We start from the raw sequence: 20,254 nt of genomic DNA, 5'->3' as shown, positions 1-20,254 counted from the left end.
TTGGTGATATAGTTCCAAATCAGGATGGTGAATGACTTGGAGGGGAACTTGCAGGTGGTGGTGTTTCCATGTATCTCCTGCCCTTGTCCTTCTAGTTGGCAGAGGTCACGAGTTTAGAAGGTGCTGTTGAAGGAGCTTTGGAGAGTCGCTGCAGTGCATCTTGTAGATGGTACACACTGCTGCCACTGTGCACTGGTAGTGGAGGGAGTGAATGTTGAAGCTGTGGAATGGGTGCCGATTCTTGGATAGTACAAGTTTCTTGGGTGTTGTTGGAGCTGCATTTGTTCAGACAAGTGGAGAGTATTCCATTACACTCCTCACTTGTGCCTTGCAATAGGTGGTGAGGCTTTGGGGAGTCAAGAGGTGAGTTACTTGCTCCAGAATTCCTACCCTTTGACCAGCTGTTGTAGCACAGTATTTATATGGCTGGTCCAGGTAAGTTTCTGGTCAATGATAACCTTCCATGATGTTGATGGTGGGGGATTCAGCTATGGTAACGCTGTTGAATGTCAAGCGGAGATGGTTAAATTCTCTCTTGTTGGAGATGGTCATTGCCTGGCACTTGTGTGGCATGAATGTCACTTGCCACTTATCAGCCCAAGCCTAAGTGTTGACAAGGTCTTGCTGCATGCGGGCATGGACTGCTTCAGTATCTGAGGAGTTGCGAATGGTACTGAACACTGCGCAATCATCAGCGAACATTCCCACTTCTGATATTATGTTGGAAAGAAGTTCATTGATGAAGCAACTGAAGATGTTTGGACCTAGGACACTACCCTGAGGAACTCCTGCAGTGACATACTGGAGTACATTTTAGTAAGATTCCATTGTGATACTGTGGAAAAACTTATAAGGCACTTAAAGTAAGCAGAATGTTCAACTTTTAAGATCACAGAACCATAGAATAAAGAAATCAGACTCACATGTCTGCTGCCATCTGTCAAGTGCTCAAATACAGAATCAAAACTCTCCCTGAAATGATATTTCACGATGGTCTTCATCAGATTAAATAACCAAGTACGGTCCTGATCATCCACCAAGCGATCATAAAACACACGCAAGACCTCATGCACAAACAAACGAACTAACACGCGTTTATTCTCAATTGATTCTTTGTTAATAAGCAGACAGCCTTGGATAACCCGCGAGAAATCCCGCAAGTTAAAGGTGTAGTGGGATTTTGTAGGTGTAGGAAGTAGATTTTCAATGGCTTTTTTATACACCTAGAAAAGAGTGAAAGGATAACATTGTTTAAAATATTGGAATACATTGCTATAAATCATATTCTTACCTCCATTTTTATTCTCAAATAAGTATATTTAATTCATAATAGAATGTTATTGCTTATCGCAAGGGGAATTGAGTACTAAATTAGGGAGGTTATGCTTCAGCTATACAGGGCATTGGTGAAACCACATCTGGAGTATTGTGTACAGTACTTGTCTCCTTATTTAAGGAAGGATGTAAATGCGTTGGAGGCAGTACAGTGAAGGTTTACTAAACTAATAACTGGAATGGGCGGGCTGTCTTACAAGGAAAGATTGGACAGGCTAGGCTTGTATCCGCTGGAATTTAGAAGAGTAAGAGGCGGCTTGATTGAAACATACAAGATCCTGAGGGGTCTTGACAGGGTGGATGTGGAAAGGATGTTTCCCCTTGTGGGAGAATCTCGAACTAGGGGTCACTGTTTAAAAATAAGGGATAGCCCATTTAAGACAGAGATGAGGAGAATTTTTTTCTCTCAGAGGGTCGTGAGTCTTTGGAATTCTCTTCCTCAAAAGGCAGTGGAAGCACAGCCTTTAAATATTTTTAAGGCAGAGGTAGATAGATTCTTGATAAGCAAAGGGGTGAAAGGTTATCAGGGGTAGGTGGAAATATGAAATAATCAGTTCAGGCATAAACTCATTGAATGGCAGAGCAGGCCGGAAGGGCCGAGTGGCCTACTCCTGTTCCTAATTCGTATGTTCGTAGATAGGTGTATAATTCCCACTTGTTCAACTTCAGAACCTGGTACATGTATATGTTAGTGCGACAAGAGGTTTAGCAGATGATGCATTGTATTCACACATATGTATTGTTCAAGAATGAAGACAACAGATTTTATTTTGCATTTATTTATTAAAAGAAAGGGCATTCTGATAAAACACAATGAAGATGACTGTCCAGAACCATGTCTTGTGCACAAAATTTTAAAAAAGGTAATACGGTTTCAAATTTATGTTTCAGCTCTGTCCTCATCCCTACATTTTAAAATTTCAACCAACACTAAACACAATGGTTGGAAATGGGTCAGGGATATGTTCTGCTGCTTCTTTTATTCCGCAATGGAAGCGATGAGCAACATAGAAGACATCTTCCCATAAAAGTGTGGTGTGTTAGAATAATATTCAAAATACAAAATGTCATCTGATATATTTTCCATGATTTGTGTCATAATAACGCTGGACAGTAAGAATACCTGTCCCTCCTTGGCATCCAGCACTTCTGTGACACTGGTTGGGGGGGGAGGGGGCAGGGGGAAGGGGATTTAAATATGAAAACCAGGAAACCTGTGTAATTAATCTCACAGGCTCAGACATTTCAAAAATATTTACATAATACTATAGGGCAGAAATTGACTAGCAGTTAGCCCAGTTTCAGACACTAAATGGGCATTCAACATACCAGTTTCGTGGTGGGATGCTTGTGTCAGAAGTGCACATGAAGGCCAGAATTTTATGGGCTCTGGGAGATGAGATGGGAGGCAGGGGGCCCATAAAATAGTGGCAGAAAGCAGAGTGCCCATCGCCTTCCTGTCACCATGTGATTTTGCTGGGGGCGGGAAAGGCCCAGAAGCCAATTGAGGCACTTATGTGGCCAATTAATAGCCACTTAATGGCCTCTTCCCGCTGCTGCTGGTATTCTACCAGTAGCAGGGTGGGGGAGCCTCTGCCACTTCAGGAGGTCGCTCAGAAAAACAAGGTGGCCTCACTGCAGGCTTGATAGGGGGGCCTCTGCTGTGGGCAATCTGTGCCTCACAGAGGGCCCCTGGTGGAAAAGGACACCCCTCCGTGAACACTACCCCCCTGTCCTCAACGTCCAACCTCCCCAACCCCTTGCCGCGGCCTGGCGGACTGGCCCCGGATCCCCACCACACTTACCTGGGGTTCAGGACCCCAGCGATGGTCCTGGTCCTGGTCCTGGGCCTCTTGTAGTACTGGCAGTGGCCGCCAATCCTGGTGAAGCTGGTGATACTACTGAACTGCCGTCCTTCTGACTGGCTGGCAGGTCTTGGAGGCAGGATCCTCATCCTTAAAGGATCATGGTGCTGGGAAGTTAATTGCCCAAGCACCATTAAATATAGCTCTGGGGGTCTCCAAAGGGCTGAGACGAGGTTCTCCTTGCCTTTTAGGCCCGGCATTGGGACCCTAACCGGCTCCATAAAATTCAGCCCAAAAAGTGATGAACATATTGGTAAAGGCACTCCACAAGGCAAATAGAATATTTAAAATAAGGGTTTTGCACTTGCCTTAAGACCTTTTTGGGAAATTGGTGCATGGCAGTGTTTGATTTAATCATAAGCCCACTCAGCAAAACAGGTGAAAACAGTCAGGAAGCAGGCTACAGCACCGATAATTAAAGTGATCCTCACCTCCATTAAGACAAGCCACTGAGATAAGACAGGAGAAATTATAATGGGGACTAAGAAAATGGCAGAGATATTAAGTTAATACTTTGTATCTGTCTTCACGGCAGAAAACACAAGAAATTTCGGAAATAGCAGTGAACCAAGGGTCTAGTGAAAATGAGGAACTTAGGGATTTATGAGTATTATGTGTAGCAGAGAACTAGCGCTTGAGAAATTAATGAACTTAAAGTTAACAAATCCCCTGGACCCAATGGCCTGCATACTAGGATTTTAAAAGATGTAGCTACAGCGATAGTGGATGCACGGGTTTTGATCTTTAAGGATTCCCTAGATTCCAGAATAGTTCCCATGGATTGGAAGGTAGCAAACATAAATCCATTATTCAAGAAAAGAGAGAGAGAAAGCAGGGAACAACATGCCAATTAGCCTGATACAGTAGTAGGGAAAATATTACAATCTATTAAGTTGGATAAAGGGGAAATCAGTGAATCAAGTGTATTTGGATTTTCAAAAACACATTCAATAAGGTCACACACAAGAAGTCATTGCACAAAATTACAGTTCATTGTTATTGGGGTAATATATTAGCATGAACTGAGGATTGATTAATAGACAGAACACAGAGAGTAGGAATAAACGGGCCATTTTCGGGATGGCAAGCAGTAACTAGCGGAATACCACAAGAATCAGTGCTTGATCCTCAGTTATTTACAATCTATATCAATGACTTAGACGAGGGGACATAGAAACATAGAAAATAGGAGCAGGAGTAGGCCATTCGGCCCTTCAAGCCTGCTCCGCCATTCATTATGATCATGGCTGATCATCCAACTCAGTAACCTGTTCCCGCTTTCGCCCCATACCCTTTGATCCCTTTAGACACAAGAGCTATATCTAACTCCTTCTTGAAAACATACAATGTTTTGGCCTCAACTGCTGTCTGTGGCACAGAGTGTAACATATCCAAGTTTGCTCACGATACAAAGTTAGGTGGGCAAGTAAGCTGTGAAATAGAAGCAAAGAGGCTGCAAAGGGATATAGACAGGTTAAGTGAATGGACAAGAACATGGGAGATGGAATATAGTATGGGGAAATTTTGAAGTTAGCCACTTGGAAGGAAAAATAGAAAAGTAGAATATTTTTAAATGGTGAGAGACTGGGAAATGTTGGTAATCAGACAAACCTGGGCATCCTTGTATATGAATCACAGAAGGTTAATATGCAGGTACTGCAAGCAATTAGGAAAACAAATGGCATGCAAGCCTTTATTACAGAGTGGATGGAATATAAGCGTGAAGAAGGCTTACTGCAATTGGATTGGGCCTTGGTGAGACCACACCTGGACTGCTCTGTATAGTTTTGATTTCCTTATCTAATGAAGAATATACTGTCTTAGAGAGTTCATTAAACTGATTCCTTGGATGAGCAGATTATCCTATGAGGAAAGATAGAACAGTGGCGCAGTGGTTAGCATCGCAGCCTCATAGCTCCAGCGACCCGGGTTCAATTCTGAGTACTGCCTGTGTGGAGTTTGCAAGTTCTCCCTGTGTCTGCGTGGGTTTCCTCCGGGTGCTCCGGTTTCCTCCCACATGCCAAAGACTTGCAGGTTGATAGGTAAATTGGCCATTAGCAATTACCCCTAGTATAGGTAGGTGGTAGGGAAATATAGGGACAGGTGGGGATGTGGTAGGAATATGGAATTAGAGTAGGATTAGTATAAATGGGTGGTTGATGGTCGGCACAGACTCGGTGGGCCGAAGGGCCTGTTTCAGTGCTGTATCTCTAAACTAAACTATATTCCCTAGAATTTAGAAGAAAGAGAGGTGATCTCACTGAAAGATAAAATTCTTAAGGGGTTGACAGAGTAGGTATTGGGAGGATGTTTCCCCTAGTCTGGAACTAGGCAGTCAGTCTCAGAATAAGGGGTTGGCCATTTACGACTGAGATGAGGAGAAATTTCTTCACTTAAAGGTTTGCGGATGTTTGGAATTCTTCACCCCAAGGGCTGTGAATGATCAGTCAAGATCAAGATCGATAGATTTTTGGACATAAGGGAATTAAGGGATATGGGGATAGTACTTGAAGTTGTAGATCAGGTAGAAAATCAGCCATGATCATATCGAATGGTGAGCAGGCATATTTCTTATGTTCTTAAGTTAAGTCTCTGGATACACAAGATTATTGTAAAAATACTTACCTCGAGTGTAGCATTAACAATCTGATTTCCAATTGTAAAGAAATCTGTCGGATATTCATTGATACGGAGGTAGAAAGCTACAATGTTTGAGAAAATACGGACCATTGTTTCATCGCTAAATGTATTGATGGTACAAATATTGAAGTGACGCAAGAATCTAGGAGTAACAGGGTTTCGACCACCACCTGGTGGGCCCATTGCTGAAATCAGCTGTATATCAACCAAGGTGATCCTACTTGTGTCTTTCAGGTCATACCTGGAATATATAAAACAATGTAATTGTGAGATTTCGGAAATGACCTTCAGATACATTGGGCAGATTTTGGAAGCCTGCCGGAGTCGGGAACGCAGGCAGACAGGCCTCAATTTGCTTGCCACCGGCCAACGTGCTGGTTTGCCAGCAGTGTCCCACCTCCGGGCCATTTTTAAGGAGGTTAGGTCGGGGGGATACCTGCCCACAAGTGGCCAAAACACAGCCATTGAAAGGAGGCGGCCTCCCAGCAACAGACTAGGGTGTCAACACTCTGTTTCACTACTTAAGCATACTCTCTGCAGCTGGCTGACAAATGCCACAGGTCACCCTATGGAGGGGGAAGCCCTCCACAAAGGTGGTCAGGCAGCTACAGTTATTTGTATTCTCAAAGATTTTAAAAGTGTTGAGAGGGTGCCTCCTCTCCCTCCCTTACCTGCATCGATTGGCAGGCTTCCACTCGTTAAGTGCTGGAGGGCCTCCTATTGGTCTTCCAGTATTGGACGCCTGCCCGACATCACTAATTGGATGGTGAGCGTCCCCTCTGGCCATTAATTGGCCAATCTAACAAAAACTACATTGGGCATATCTCACGCGAAATGATCCCGATGTTGGGTTTCCGACCCGAAAACAAAAATCTTGCCCATACACTTCGAATAACCTTATAACACTTTTTGATGAGGGGCTGATGCAAAATGTATTTTATCTATTTTGAGTGAGGAGTTGACAAAAACATATTCCATTAGAATTCAATCATTCTTTTATACGTCAAAGGTAACAGATAACATACTGATCCTTATTCAAGCCATTATCATTTTTATTTTAGGAATAAATTAAGTGATTTCTAGCAGTTTGAGACTGCAAACACAAGAATAGGTGAAGAAAATGAAATAAAGAGGGCAAAGAAATCTTTGCTGGAAAATATTGGTACCTCACAAAATTTACTTGTTTATAGGGTGTATCAACATGATCATGTCTTAGGTGAAACATTCTTGAGGGGTGATTTTCAAACTTGCAGCTATCTTTATGCGATTGATTTTATTTCATGGGCAAGTAAACTGACTGAAATCATTTGACCTTGTCAGAAAAGAAACAAAGGATTCCATCTTGAACTCTGTCTTGGGTTACAAATGTGGTTGAGAAAAGTGAAAAGTGTACTTTTATTTCAACATCTATTAGTGGGGCAATGACAGGATGCTGAGTATTTCTACTGATTTGCATTATCTGTACTGTCAGCTGACACAAATCATAAAATGTATTACTTGATTTTCTTCATGAATTGTGGTTATTAGTGAATGCATTATTCCTTCTAAACAAAATATGATCTAAATATTGGTGCACAGGTTAGAAAGGCTTAAATGTTTGAAAATTGCTTCAAAGATGCATAGTTACCAGTTTCCATGGTCAAAAAACTGCCTGAGCAGTTCAATAGGAGGCTGAGCACCATATATTTCCAACGCTGGCATGTTCATATCATCTACAAAGATCACACACTTCTTTCCCATTGGAGGGCCATATACTCCCTTTCGCCTTTTATCCAGCCGGGACATGATAATGTTCTATTAGACAGAAAAAAAAACGAATTAATATTAGCTGTAATTTCATAAGAACAGAAGAATTAGGAGCAGCAGTAGACCATTTGGCCCTTCAAACCTGCCCTGCCATTCAATAAAATAATGGCTGATGTGTTCTTGGCCTCAACTCCACTTTCCTGGCTATTCCCCATAAGCATTGACTCCCCTATAGTTCAAGAATTTGTCTATCTCAGCCTTGAATATATTCAAGGACTCAACCTCCACAGCTATCTGGGGTAGAGAATTCCAAAGGTTCATGACCCTCTGAGAGAAGAAATTCCTCATCTCCACCTTAAATGGGAGGCCCCTTATTCTGAAACTCTGCCTCATAGTTCCAGGCTCCCCCACGAGGGGAAACATCCTCTCAGCACCTACCCTGCCAAGCTGCTTTAGAATCTTATATGCTTCAATAAGGTTACCTCTCAGTCTTCTAAACTCCAATGAGTATAAGCCCAACTTGCTCAACTTTTCCTCATAAGACAACTAGCAATCATCCTAGTGAACCTTCTCTGAACTACCTCCAAAGCAAGTATATATCCTTAAATAAGGAGACCAAAACTGTACAAAGTCCTCTAGATGTGATCTCACCAATGTCCTGTAGAGTAGCAGCAAGACTTTCCTACTTTTATACTTCATCCAACTTGCAATAAAGACTAACACTTCATGTGCCTTCCTAATTACTTGCTGTACCTGCATGCTAACCTTTTGTGCTTCATGTACGAGGACTCCTCGATGAAAATAGAGATATTTTGTTGAAGCTTTTCATCTTGTACTCATCAGGACAATTTGTAAGAATACCAATGTCAGGGAAACAACAAATTTGTCCTGTATGAGAAGAGAGTGCTGATTTGTTGGCAAGTGGACTCTGATTCTCCATGGCAATGCCTCTACCAATGCACCAGTTTATGGTGACTGACAGTTAACTGCCAAGCTTTGTTTGAAATTTAAACCAGGCAGCTCGACTGTGATTGGTCAAGCATTGCCCTGAGGAATGAACCAGCGAATGGCTGTCACTTATTTTGTTTAGCTGAAACAGGCACAATGTGTGTACATGTTCTTTCTGTCTGCAAAGAACAGGACCCTGTGTATTAATATATGTAGCTTCCAGTACATGCAAATGCACCACACAGCGAGCCCGACTAACAATCTTAAATTGGTTGTCAGTTTAATTCTTAGCACACTGAGGATTATTGCACAAATGTTGTCCAATCGTGGAATCACATCTAATGTTGGACACTGTGTTTTGAGTTTTGCAAGCGCAGGCTGATTGTGTACGGCTTGTACCTTGCCCATTTGTCAACAAAACCTCCCAAACCCAAGACCTCCACCACTTCAAAGGATAAAGACATCATGTGCATGGGAACACCACCATCTCCAACTTTCCCTTAAAGTCACACACCATCCCAACGTGTGGACATATATCACCATGTGAAACAGCAAGTTACTTGTACTTCTTTCAATCTAGTATACTGTTTTTGCTGTTCAAGACATGGTTTCCTCTACTTTGGGGAGAACAAACACAGATTGGGTGACTACTTTGTGTAACATCTCCACTCAGTCCACAAGCTTTTATCCTCTGGCCCACTCCCACTCTGATCTATCAGTTCTCGCCCTCCAATACCATTCCAACAATGCTCAATGTATGCTCGAGGAACAGTACCTCATCTTGCGATTAGGCACTTTACAGCCTTCTGGACACAACAATTTCAGATCATAACCACTGTCCCTAATTTATCAGACAGCAGCTGTTGGTAATGATTCTGCTATTCCCATTTACACCTCCTCTAGACCCATCTTTTATTTCCATACTTGTCCCATTACCATCATGTTTTGCCTTGCACCATTATCCCTTTTGTCATTTAATCTCTCCTGCCTTCCACCCTGATCATAAATTCTTTCTTGGGATGTAAGCATTGCTGGCAAAGCCAGCATTTATTCCCCATCCCTAACTTCCCTCAAGAAGGTGGTTATAAGCCGCCTTCTTGAATTGCTTCAGTCTGTGTGGTGCATGTAAATCCATAGTGCTGTTCGAAAGGGAGTTCCATTATTTTCCAGCGACAGTGAAGGAATAGTGATATAGTTCCAAGTCAGGATGGTGAGTGACTTGGAGGGGTGGTGTTCCCATGTGCCTCCTGCCCTTGTCCTTCTAGTTGGTAGAGGTGACGGGTTTAAATGGTGCTGTCAAAGGGAGGGGGAAAGTTACCTGGACGCTTTGTACCAGGAGGCAGTCACACCCCTTATGAGAGGGTCTTCTGATTTGGTCAGTGGTCAGGGATAGGAGAGTGTGGCTGCAGCTGAGGCAGGTAAGGAGTCCCAGAGGGCAGGAGTGCAGGAGCCTCAGCTTTTGCGATTGTCCAACAAGTTTGTGGTTGTTACAGCTTGTTTGGATGAGAGTAGGGGCTGCAGGGTGGATGAGCAATCTGACCATGGCACCATTGTACAGGAAGTCATTCAAGTTGAGGGAGAAAAAAGGAATGTAGTGGTAGTAGGGCACAGTTAGGGGGATTGACACTGTTCTCTGTAGGAAAGAATGAGAGTCCAGATGGCTGTGTTGCCTGCCCGGTGCCAGGGTTCGGGACATTTGCTCAGGGCTGGAGAGGAATTTACAATGGGAGGGTGAGGATCCAGTCGTCGTGGTCCATGTAGGTACCAACAACATAGGCAGGACAAGGAAAGAGGTTCTGCATAGTAAGTATGAGGAATTAGGCACTAAATTAAGAAACAGAACCTCAAAGGTAATAATCTCTGGATTATTACCTGAGCCACATACAAATTGGCATAGGACAAATAAGATTAGAGAAATGACTGGTGTGGTAGAAGTGGGTTCCAGTTCGTGGTTCACAGGCACCAGTACTGGGGAAAGTGGGGGCTGTACCATTGGGACGGTCTACACCCGAACCATGCCGGGGCCGGTGTTCTAGTGAACCACTTAAATAGGGAAGTGGAGGGGGTTTTAAACTGAATAGTGGGGGCAAGGGATCAAATTTGGAAAGATATGGCAAATCAAGGAGTGGAGGCAAGGCAAGAGAGGACGGTATGAATATGGAAAATGATAAACAAACTATGACAGGAAGGGACAGAGCGTACAAATCTAAGAATAAATCAACAGATTATGCTAGCGGTTACAAAAATAATAAAAGGACAAAACTAAAGGCTCTGTATCTGAATGCATGTAGCATTCGAAACAAAACAGATGAACTGAGAGTGCAAATAGAAATAAATAAGTACAATCTAATAGCCATTACAGAGACATGGCTGCAGAATGACATGGATCGGGACCATTGAAGAGTACATGGCATTTAGGAAGGACAGGAAGCTAGGAAAAGGTGGAGGAGTGGCTCTGTTAATTAATGATGGTATTAGTGCAATAGAGAGGGATAACCTAAGATCAGGAAACCAGAATGTAGAAGCAGTTTGGGTAGAGATGAGAAATGATAAAGGCAAAAAGTCACTTGTGGGAGTGGTGTACAGGCCACAAAACATTAACCACACAGTAGGACAGGGTCTAAAAGAAGAAATAATGGCAGCCTGTCAGAAACGGTGATAATCATGGGGGATTTTAATCTACATATAGACTGGAAAAATCAGATGGGCAGAGATAGCCTAGATGAGGAGTACATAGAATGTTATTGGGATAATTTCTTAGAACAGTACATTCTGGAGCCAACCAGAAAGCAGGCTATACTTGACCTGGTATTGTGCAATGAGATAGGATTAATTAATGACCTCATGGTTAAGGCACCCTTAGGTAGCAGCAATCATAATATGATGGAATTTTACATTCAGTTTGAGGGAAAGAAGAGTGGGTCCAAGATGAGTATTTTAAACTTAAATAAGGGCAATTATGAGGGCATGAAAGCAGAGCTAGCTAAAGTAAACTGGCAAATTAGATTACGGGTTAGGTCAATAGAGATGCAGTGGCAGACATTTAAGGGGATATTTCAGAATACACAGAATAGATACATTCCAATGAGAAAGAAAAATTCCGGAGGTGTTGGGGGGGACGACCTGCCATCCGTGGTTAACTAAAACAGTTAAAGATAGTACCAAACTTAAAGAAAAAGCATATAATTGTGCAAAGATGGGTGGCAGGTCAGATGATTGGACAGAATATAAAAAACAGCAAAGATTGACTAAAAGATTGATAAGGAAGGTAAAATTAGAGTACGAGAGAAAGCTAGCCAGAAATATGACAGATGGTAAGAGTTTCTATAGGTATTTAAAAAAGAGAAGAGTTAACAAAGTGAACGTTGGCCCTTTAGAAAGTGAGTCTGGGGAATTAATAATGGATATTAATGAGATGGCAGATGAATTGAACAGGTATTTTGCATCGGTCTTCACAATAGAGGATACAAGTAACATCCCAGAATTAGCTGTAAATCAGAAAATGGAAGGGAGGGAGGAACTTGAGAAAATGACAATCACCAGGGAAGTGGTACTGAACAAACTGTTGGAGCTGCGGGCTGACAAGTCCCCAGGTCATGATGGACTTCATCCTAGGGTCTTAAAAGAAGTGGCTAGTGAGATAGTTGATGCATTAGTTTTAATTTTCCAAAATTCCCTAGATTCAGGGAAGGTTCCGCTAAATTGGAAAATAGCAAATGTAACTCCTTTATTCAAAAAGGGAGGGAGACAGAAATCAGGAAACTACAGGCCAGTTAGCTTAACATCTGTCTTAGGGAAAATATTAGAAACTATTATTAAATATGTTATAGCAGGGCACGTAGAAAAATTCAAGGTAATCAGGCAGAGTCAACATGGTTTTGTTCAAGGGAAATCATGTTAACCAATTTATTGGAGTTCTTTGAGGGAGTTACATGTGCTGTGGATGAAGGGGAACCAGTGGATGTATTGTACTTCAATTTCCAGAAGGCATTTGATAAGTTGCTACATCGAAGGTTATTGAGGGAAAATAAAAGCACATGGTGTAGGAAGTAACATATTGACATGGATAGAAGATTGGTTAGCTAACAGGAAACAGAGAGTAGGCTTAAATGGGTCATTTTCTGGTTGGAAAGATATAACGAGTGGTGTGCCACAGGGATCTGTGCTGGAACCTCAGCTTTTTACAATTTATATAAATGACTTGGATGAAGGGACTGAAGGTATGGTTGCTAAATTTGCTGATGACACAAAGATAGGTAGGAAAGCAGGTTGTGAAGAGGACATAAAGAGGCTACAAAGGGATATAGATAGGTTAAGTGAGTGGGCAAAAATCTGGCAGATAGGTATAATGTGGGAAAATGCAAAGTTGTCCATTTTGGCAGGAAGAATAACAAAGAAGCATATTATGTAAATGGTGAGAGATTGCGGAGTTCTGAGATGCAGAGGGATCTGGATGTCCTAGTGCATGAATCGCAAAAGGTTAGCATGCAGCTACAGCACATAATTAGGAAAGCTAACAGAATGTTATTGTTTATCGCGAGGGGAATTGAATACAAAATTAGGGAGGTTATGCTTCAGCTATACAGGGCATTGGTGAGACCACATCTGGAGTACTGTGTACAGTATTGGGTCCTTATTTAAGGAACGATGTAAATGCCTTGGAAGCAGTTCAAAGAAGGTTTACTAGACCGATACCTGGAAAGGGCGGGCTATCTTATGAGGAAAGATTGGACAGGCTAGGCTTGCATCCGCTGGAATTTAGAAGAGTAAGAAACGACTTGATTGAAACATATAAGATCCTGAGGGGCCTTGACAGGGAGGATGTGGAAAGGATGTTTCCCTTGTGGGGCCATTCTGGTTTAAATGTAGCAATAAAATGTGAGATTTAAAATAAGGGGTTTAAAAATAAGGCGTCGCCCATTTAAGACAGAGATGAGGAGAAATTCTCTCTCTCAGAGGGTCATGAGTCTTTGGAACTTTCTTCCTCAAAAGGCGGTGGAAGCAGAGTCTTTGAGTATGTCTAAGGCAGAGATACATAGATTCTTGATAAGCAAGGGAGCGAAAGGTTATCGGAGATAAGTGTTAACATGGTAAATCAGTTCAGCCATGAACTTACTGAATGGCGGAGCAGGCCCGAGGGGCCGAGTGGCCTACTCCTGTTCCTAATTCGTATGTTCATATGAGCCTTGGAGAGTTGCTGCAGTGCATCTTGTAGATGGTACATACTGCTGCAACTGTGCACTGATGGTGGAGGGAGTAATTGTTTAAGGTGGTGGATGGGGTGCCGATCAAGCCGGCTGCTTTGTCTTGGGTGCTGTCAAGCTTCTTGAGTGCTGTTGGTGCTGCACTCATTCAGGTAAGTGCAGAGTATTCCATCACATTCCTGACTTGTGCCTTGTAGATGCTAGACAGGCTTTGGGGAGTCAGGAGTCAAGTTACTTGCTGCAGAATCCCTAGCCTCTGACCTGCTCTTGTAGCCACATTATTTATATGGCCGGTCCAGTTAAGCTTCTGGTCGATAGTTACCCCCAGGATGTTGATGATGCGGGATTCAAATGTCAAGGGGAGATGGTTAGATTCTTTCTTGTAAGAGATGGTCACTGCCTGGCACTTGTGTGGTGTGAATGTTACTTGCCACTTTTCGGCCCAAGCCTGAGTGTTGTTCAAGTCTTGCTGCATGTGTGCACAGATTGCTTCAGTATTTGAGGAGTTGCAAATGGAAATGAATACTGTGCAATCATCAGCGAACATCCCCACTTCTGTCCTTATGTTGGAGGGAAGGTCATTGATGAAGCAGCTGAAGATTGTTGGGCCTGGGACACTATCGAAGAACTCCTGTAGCGATATCCTGGGGCTGAGATGATTTGCCTCCAACAACCACAACCGATTTCCTTTGTGCTAGGTATGACTCCAACCAATGGAGCATTTTCCCGATTCCCATTGACTTCAATTTTGCTAGGGCTCCTTGATGCCATACTCGGTCAAATGCTGTCTTGATGTCAAGAGCAGTCACTCTCACCTCATCTCTGGAATTCAGCTCTTTGTCCTATCACAGAGATTACTTTTTGTTTTTTCCAACCCCTCCCTGTACTTCTTCTGTCTCTGTACTTGATTAAAACTTGCTTCTTCTCTAACTTTAAGTTCTGATGTTAAGTCATTGACCTGAAATGTTAACTTTATTTCTGTCTCCACAGATACCACCTAACCTGCTGAGTATTTCCAGCAGTTACTGTTTTTATATCACTGCTCCTTCAAAATCCTAGAATTCCCTATCTAACAGCATGGTGGGAGATCCTTCACCGTACACACTTCAGCAATTGAAGAAGGCAGCCCACCACCATGATATGTTTTTTACAAAACAACATTGGGTCAAATCTTCCTGAAGCGGGGCATCTTGTGGTGTAGGCAATTAGGTAAACGTTGTACTGCACCTTTCAGCTCAAATGCTTTGTGCTGCAATTTGCTGGAAATGTGAGCAAGTAACACTGTGGCGAGGGTAATGGGGCATCTGAGACCTAGTGAACGGTGGGACCAACAGTTCATCTCCTTAGCCAATGAGATTTAAGGACTGAGAAAGAAATAGAGGATTGACAAAGAAGGAGATTGAACTAGGGTGAATTAGAATCAAATCAGTTATAGAAAGGGAAATAAAGAGATATAGTGTAAGGTAAGAAAGAGAAAAAAGGGACAGAAAGGAAAAGTAAGAAAAACTATAAAATTTAAACACTTGAAACGCTTTAAATCTCTCAGAATTTGCTACGTGCAGAAATGAGACTGAATAGTTTAAATGGACCCCTTTCTCAACCAGAGAGTTAATGAACATTGCATTAACATTACATTAATTATCACATAATTAAAAAGTACTTACGCTCTTAATCACCAGCCCTAACTTTCTGCGGCAAGTTTAACTACCAATTAATGTGAAAATCCAGTGAGTATTAAAAGTAATGGAGAAGCCATTTCTGCAAAGTAAATGGCGGAGTGAGATAAATCGACCAGTAAATTCTGGAGATTCACAACTTGCTGGCCGATTTATGCATTAATAACTGTATCACACAGTTATTTTTCCAGTAAGATTTGGCCCAATATAATAGCCTCTCAGTCTTTAAATCATTCTAGTTTCATCATGAATTCCTACAGCCCGGAGTCGTATTGGCCTTTCATTGAGACCATAGTATATATAGATTATATCAAATTCTAATTGTGAAATAAATAAAGTTTAATTAATCTTCAAGGCGTTCTCTCATGACTCATGGCCATCTGAATCACCAGAAAGAATTATTATTCACTCCCAAACATCCATAATTTTATATTTAATGCCGCAGGTCCATTTATTTCACTTTGCTCCTTTTAACAGGAGCTTTTTTTTCATCAATCACAGGTTATTCCATGACCTAAGTAAGTGATTTGATCTAATGGGGTAAATATTGCTTCGGGATTCCAATGTAGGGATCAAATGAGGGTCCTGAACCCGCACCTGCCAGAAGCAGGACTGGCTGAGTGATTCTCCCGGAGGCAGCCTCTTAACTGGCTGCCTTTGGGCCCACCATCCAATGAAGGATGACATGTGGGTTACTGATGCTGCTGGCCCAATCAGAGGACCAGCAGCTGTGGAGCCTCAGCAGCGCCACTGGGAGAGGTGGGCATTGCTGAGGCAGTTCGGAGGGGGCACATCCAGGTATGTTGAAAAATAAAAATCAGAGGGGCCAAGCAGCGAGGCCCTTCCTGATGGTCCATTGGGGCCACAGGGGTGGCCTTCCCTGCCCACATCCCCCGCTTTGGGGCATGGAGCCTCCAGCTCCAATGACAACCCCGGGCTGCCACAGGGAGGCCGTCCCCATGAAGCTGGCGACCTCCCCAAATGGAAAGTGACCGCTCCGCTGCCAGCAAAATGTCAGCGTCCCAGAAAAATTGCCCTTAATAGGAATTTTAATTATTTAAATTGGCTGCCCACCTCCATTTGGCAGGCAGCCCATCCGGCCACTGGGAAAGTTCCCTGGCAACAGGACTGCATCCCAACCAGCCTCCTGGTTATTTTCCTGCCCCCCTACAATCCGTCTAACAGCCTACCCTGGGGCCAGCCATCCTGCCCAATGTCTCAGGCTATGCAGTTCTTTATCTGGTGATTGGAAGTTTACAGAAACTGCGTAGGATGACTAAATTTCTGATTTTCCTACAGGGAATCCTCTGACTGGCACTTAAAGCCTCACTGACGGCAGAGGCTTGAACATGCTGTGTGGTGAAATACGTGCCTGAATCTGCAACACAATGCCACGGTGCGCAGCAAGCTGCAATACTAATATGTTGCATCAGCTGTCCATTAACGCTATGATCAGAAATTTAAAACATAAGAGGCCAAATCATTTTAAGTTTATTCAGAAACTATGTTGAACTATCCTAATTACTTTATTATCATTTATAACAATTAGATATTGAAATGCATAGGAAAACATTTTTACAGTTCAATGTGAAGGAGATCTGTAATTTACGTTTTTCCAATTTTATTCCCTTTTTACTTGGATTTTGGCAGTAGTTTAAGCCTAGACAGTTATCAGAGGGCTATTTAACTGTGGAGGACACACAGCCAAGCCCAATCCTTCCTCACCACAGACATGTAGGCAGAGGTCACTGGAAAATAAGAGGGAGCAAAACTGACAATCCTCTTTTCCAGAGCTAGCCAGAGATCTTGGGAAGAATTTGAAAAGTGATGAAGGGCATTTACCTGAATTTGATTAGCACCAGTTCGTGCAGAAAAGTTGATGAAAAAAGGTACATAAAGCTCCTTATCCAAATTGTTCATTAGTTTATCTTGAACATACAGTGACTTCCCAGTGCCAGTATGGCCCACAAACAGAAGTGGTCTGTGTAAATAAAAAACACTCGTTATACAAATTGTTTAACAACATAATATAGGCTAGCTATATTTGTAACTGTACAAACTAAAATACCTTATGTAAAATAAACATACATTCAAACATAATGGAATAAATAACTTGATTAAATACATATTACTATGTATAGTAAGTTAAATGAATCATAGAAAACTTTATTATATACATCTTGTATGGCTACACATCCAGGTGTAAACAAGTGATAATAAACAAATGAAGATTACAGTAACTCTCAATAACAGAACCCAACTTTAATAATAATGGGATAGATTATTATCTTCACCCCTGGGTGAAACAGATTGCTTAGCATTATAGAACCCACCTGGTTTTCATTTCATGGATGCTAATGGAATGAAAATTGAGCAGGTTCCATAAAGGACATTGAAGATGATATGTATCCTAAAGTTTCAATATCAAAGTCCCTGCTAAAAATGAATGAATCAGCTAATAAATCTTTGATTAATGGTAACATGCTTTTGTTTTGTTCTATCCTTACAGCATATTTTTATTTAAATTTTGAACCCTGATGATATTATTTAGGGTACTGGCTTGACAATGTTACTGAGTTTAATGTTGTGGTAGTGCTGGATTAACATACACAATTGATTATAAATGATCTTTATGTTTATGACTATCTGCACTAATGATAATTGAGTGTCCTCATAAACTGTTTCATTAATTCATCGAATATCCCTGATTTTATTAGCAATCGCTGTTGAAATAATATTGAAATAATTGCTGAACTTATACATGTTGATGTTAAGCATAATTCTTAAATTTGAAAAGACACTGATGGGGGACCTCCCTCTAAAATTATATTTGGGTGTAGAAACAGTTCACAGCAACATAATGGATTTAATTTTAATCCCAGGAGAACACCTGGCAGGCAATGGGTAATGCAAGCTTAATTTCCACCCAATATCCTTGGCATGAGGCCCAAGCCATTCTGAGGGTCAGGTTTTACGAGCATCTGATCGCCGAGTGCAAGGGTAGAATGAGTGCTCACCGAGGCAACTCACTGATCAGAGAGGGTGGGGAACCGGGGGTTCCTCCATTGAGTTCACCTGGAAGTAATGAGTTCAGGGGTGGGAGGGATGCTGATAGGGGTGCAGGGCATAGATGAGGATGCAGCAGACCAGAAGATTTTTGTGGGGCCAGGAGGAGCATTTTTTAAATGACCTTTTTCTGAATTCCAAGCAGGGGTCACATTAAAGACTCGAGCTGCTAAAATGGCAGGCCGCATGCCGCCATGATCTTCCACACGGTGGCCCAGGAGAGTGAGCCAGTAGGATTGCCCCTGCCAATCACGTGGATGGGGCGGGCTTTCCGATGCCGGCAATGTCATTAGCTGCCAGTGCACAGGCACTGGCACCATTTTTAAAGAGTAGCAAACCCTACAGAGTCATTTAAATTTTTAAAGGCTACCCCCCAACCATGTATCATTGATAAATTTATCATCCCTTGCTCCCCAATAACAATTACATTCAACATTTGCCCTTCGACCACCCCCCCCCCGCCAAACACTTACCTTCAACACTTGACCTTCCTCCTCCAAACTGATCAAAGTGCAGAGGTCTCCCCTTCCCACCCTCTCCTACACTAGTAATTTGCATTAGAGCCTGCTCCCCCCGCCACTGCACCAAAAATCATAAGTTCCCCCCTTCCTCATGGCGCTTGCTTTCCCTAGACGGGAAAGTGAAGGCGTGAGTGCCGGCCACCGCTCGGAAGATCGTGGCCCGAAGGTAAGATTACTGGTGATTTTATTGAAATGTATTCATTTCATTAATTTAAATATGTTAATCCGGGTCCCGTTGCCCAGTGAGGGTCGGGGGCTGCCATGGAGCCTTGCCACCACCGAGAAGATTAGGCACAACACTCCTAGCGTCGGGCTCCATGGCTGGCCACTACCGAAACAATCCTCCGGCCCCCCATCCCGCCATGGAGCCCCACGCGGAAGCTCAATAAAATCCCGACAACTCTGTTCATTGGTATCTCATAATTGTGTTGCTGTCCTACGTATATCATAGGACCCTAATTAGCATATTGAAAGTAGGCTCTCGTCTGAAACAAACAAGCATCTGGGCAGCCCACATGAAGGCCTCAACAAAAGCGGGAATTGAACATTTAATAATGCATTGATACTTTTTGGCCCATTAACATCCCAGTCTCACCAGACAGAGGCTGTGAGCATTAGCCCTTACAAGTTTAAAGTTGTTATTGTTTCATATTGATGTTCTCAGACAATTACCTGAAGCAGCAGCACTGATGAGCAAATGCACAGTGTAAAACTCAACAGTGCAATAACCACTCATCATGACAAAAATATTTTAATTAACATTCCCTTAAGATGAATTAGTCAGTGCAGAAGGTTTGATGGCAATATTCTGCTGAAGCTTCAAATTTACCACAACAATGCTATATATTATCGCACTTTTCGATTTAAATTGAGGGAATTCAGAACGAGGAACTAATCCCCAAAATTTGTTATGATATTCCCAGTGCCAGGCTGTGCTACACTTTCTCAGATTTAGTAAGACTTCCTCAACAAGTGCTTTCACAGCTTGTTCTTCATGCTTGCATATAAGTACAGCTAACATAAAATCATTATTACAGCGCAGAAGGTAGCCATTCGGCCCATCGTATCTATGCCAGCTCCCTGCAAGAGCATTACTCACCTAGTCCCACTCCCCTGCCTTTTCCCAGTAGCCCTGAAAATTTTTTTTTTTCAGATGATTGTCCAAGTCTCCTTTAAAAGCCTCAACTGAATCTACCTCCACCACACTCTCAGGCAGTGCAATCCATCCTAACCACTTGCTGTGTAAAAATGTT

General features: G+C 42.4%; 1 protein-coding gene across 5 annotated transcripts in view; it reads right to left on the bottom strand.

Annotated features, from left to right (window-relative positions):
• dnah12 (dynein, axonemal, heavy chain 12) overlaps nucleotides 1-20,254 on the bottom strand; it is a 379,348-nt gene that overhangs the window by 149,523 nt on the left and 209,571 nt on the right. For all 5 annotated transcript variants that reach the window (XM_068051688.1, XM_068051689.1, XM_068051690.1 and 2 more), the window contains 4 exons: nucleotides 17,257-17,395; nucleotides 7,468-7,634; nucleotides 5,826-6,081; nucleotides 924-1,223 (listed from right to left, as the gene is read on the bottom strand). In XM_068051688.1, the coding sequence (XP_067907789.1) occupies nucleotides 924-1,223; nucleotides 5,826-6,081; nucleotides 7,468-7,634; nucleotides 17,257-17,395 (862 nt within the window). The remainder of the gene's footprint in view (nucleotides 1-923; nucleotides 1,224-5,825; nucleotides 6,082-7,467; nucleotides 7,635-17,256; nucleotides 17,396-20,254) is intronic.

This window comes from Heterodontus francisci, chromosome 19 (assembly GCF_036365525.1).
Source record: "Heterodontus francisci isolate sHetFra1 chromosome 19, sHetFra1.hap1, whole genome shotgun sequence".
NCBI lineage: Eukaryota > Metazoa > Chordata > Chondrichthyes > Heterodontiformes > Heterodontidae > Heterodontus > Heterodontus francisci.
Note: the sequence above shows the minus strand (reverse complement) of the source record. Positions and strands in the feature narration are given on the sequence as shown.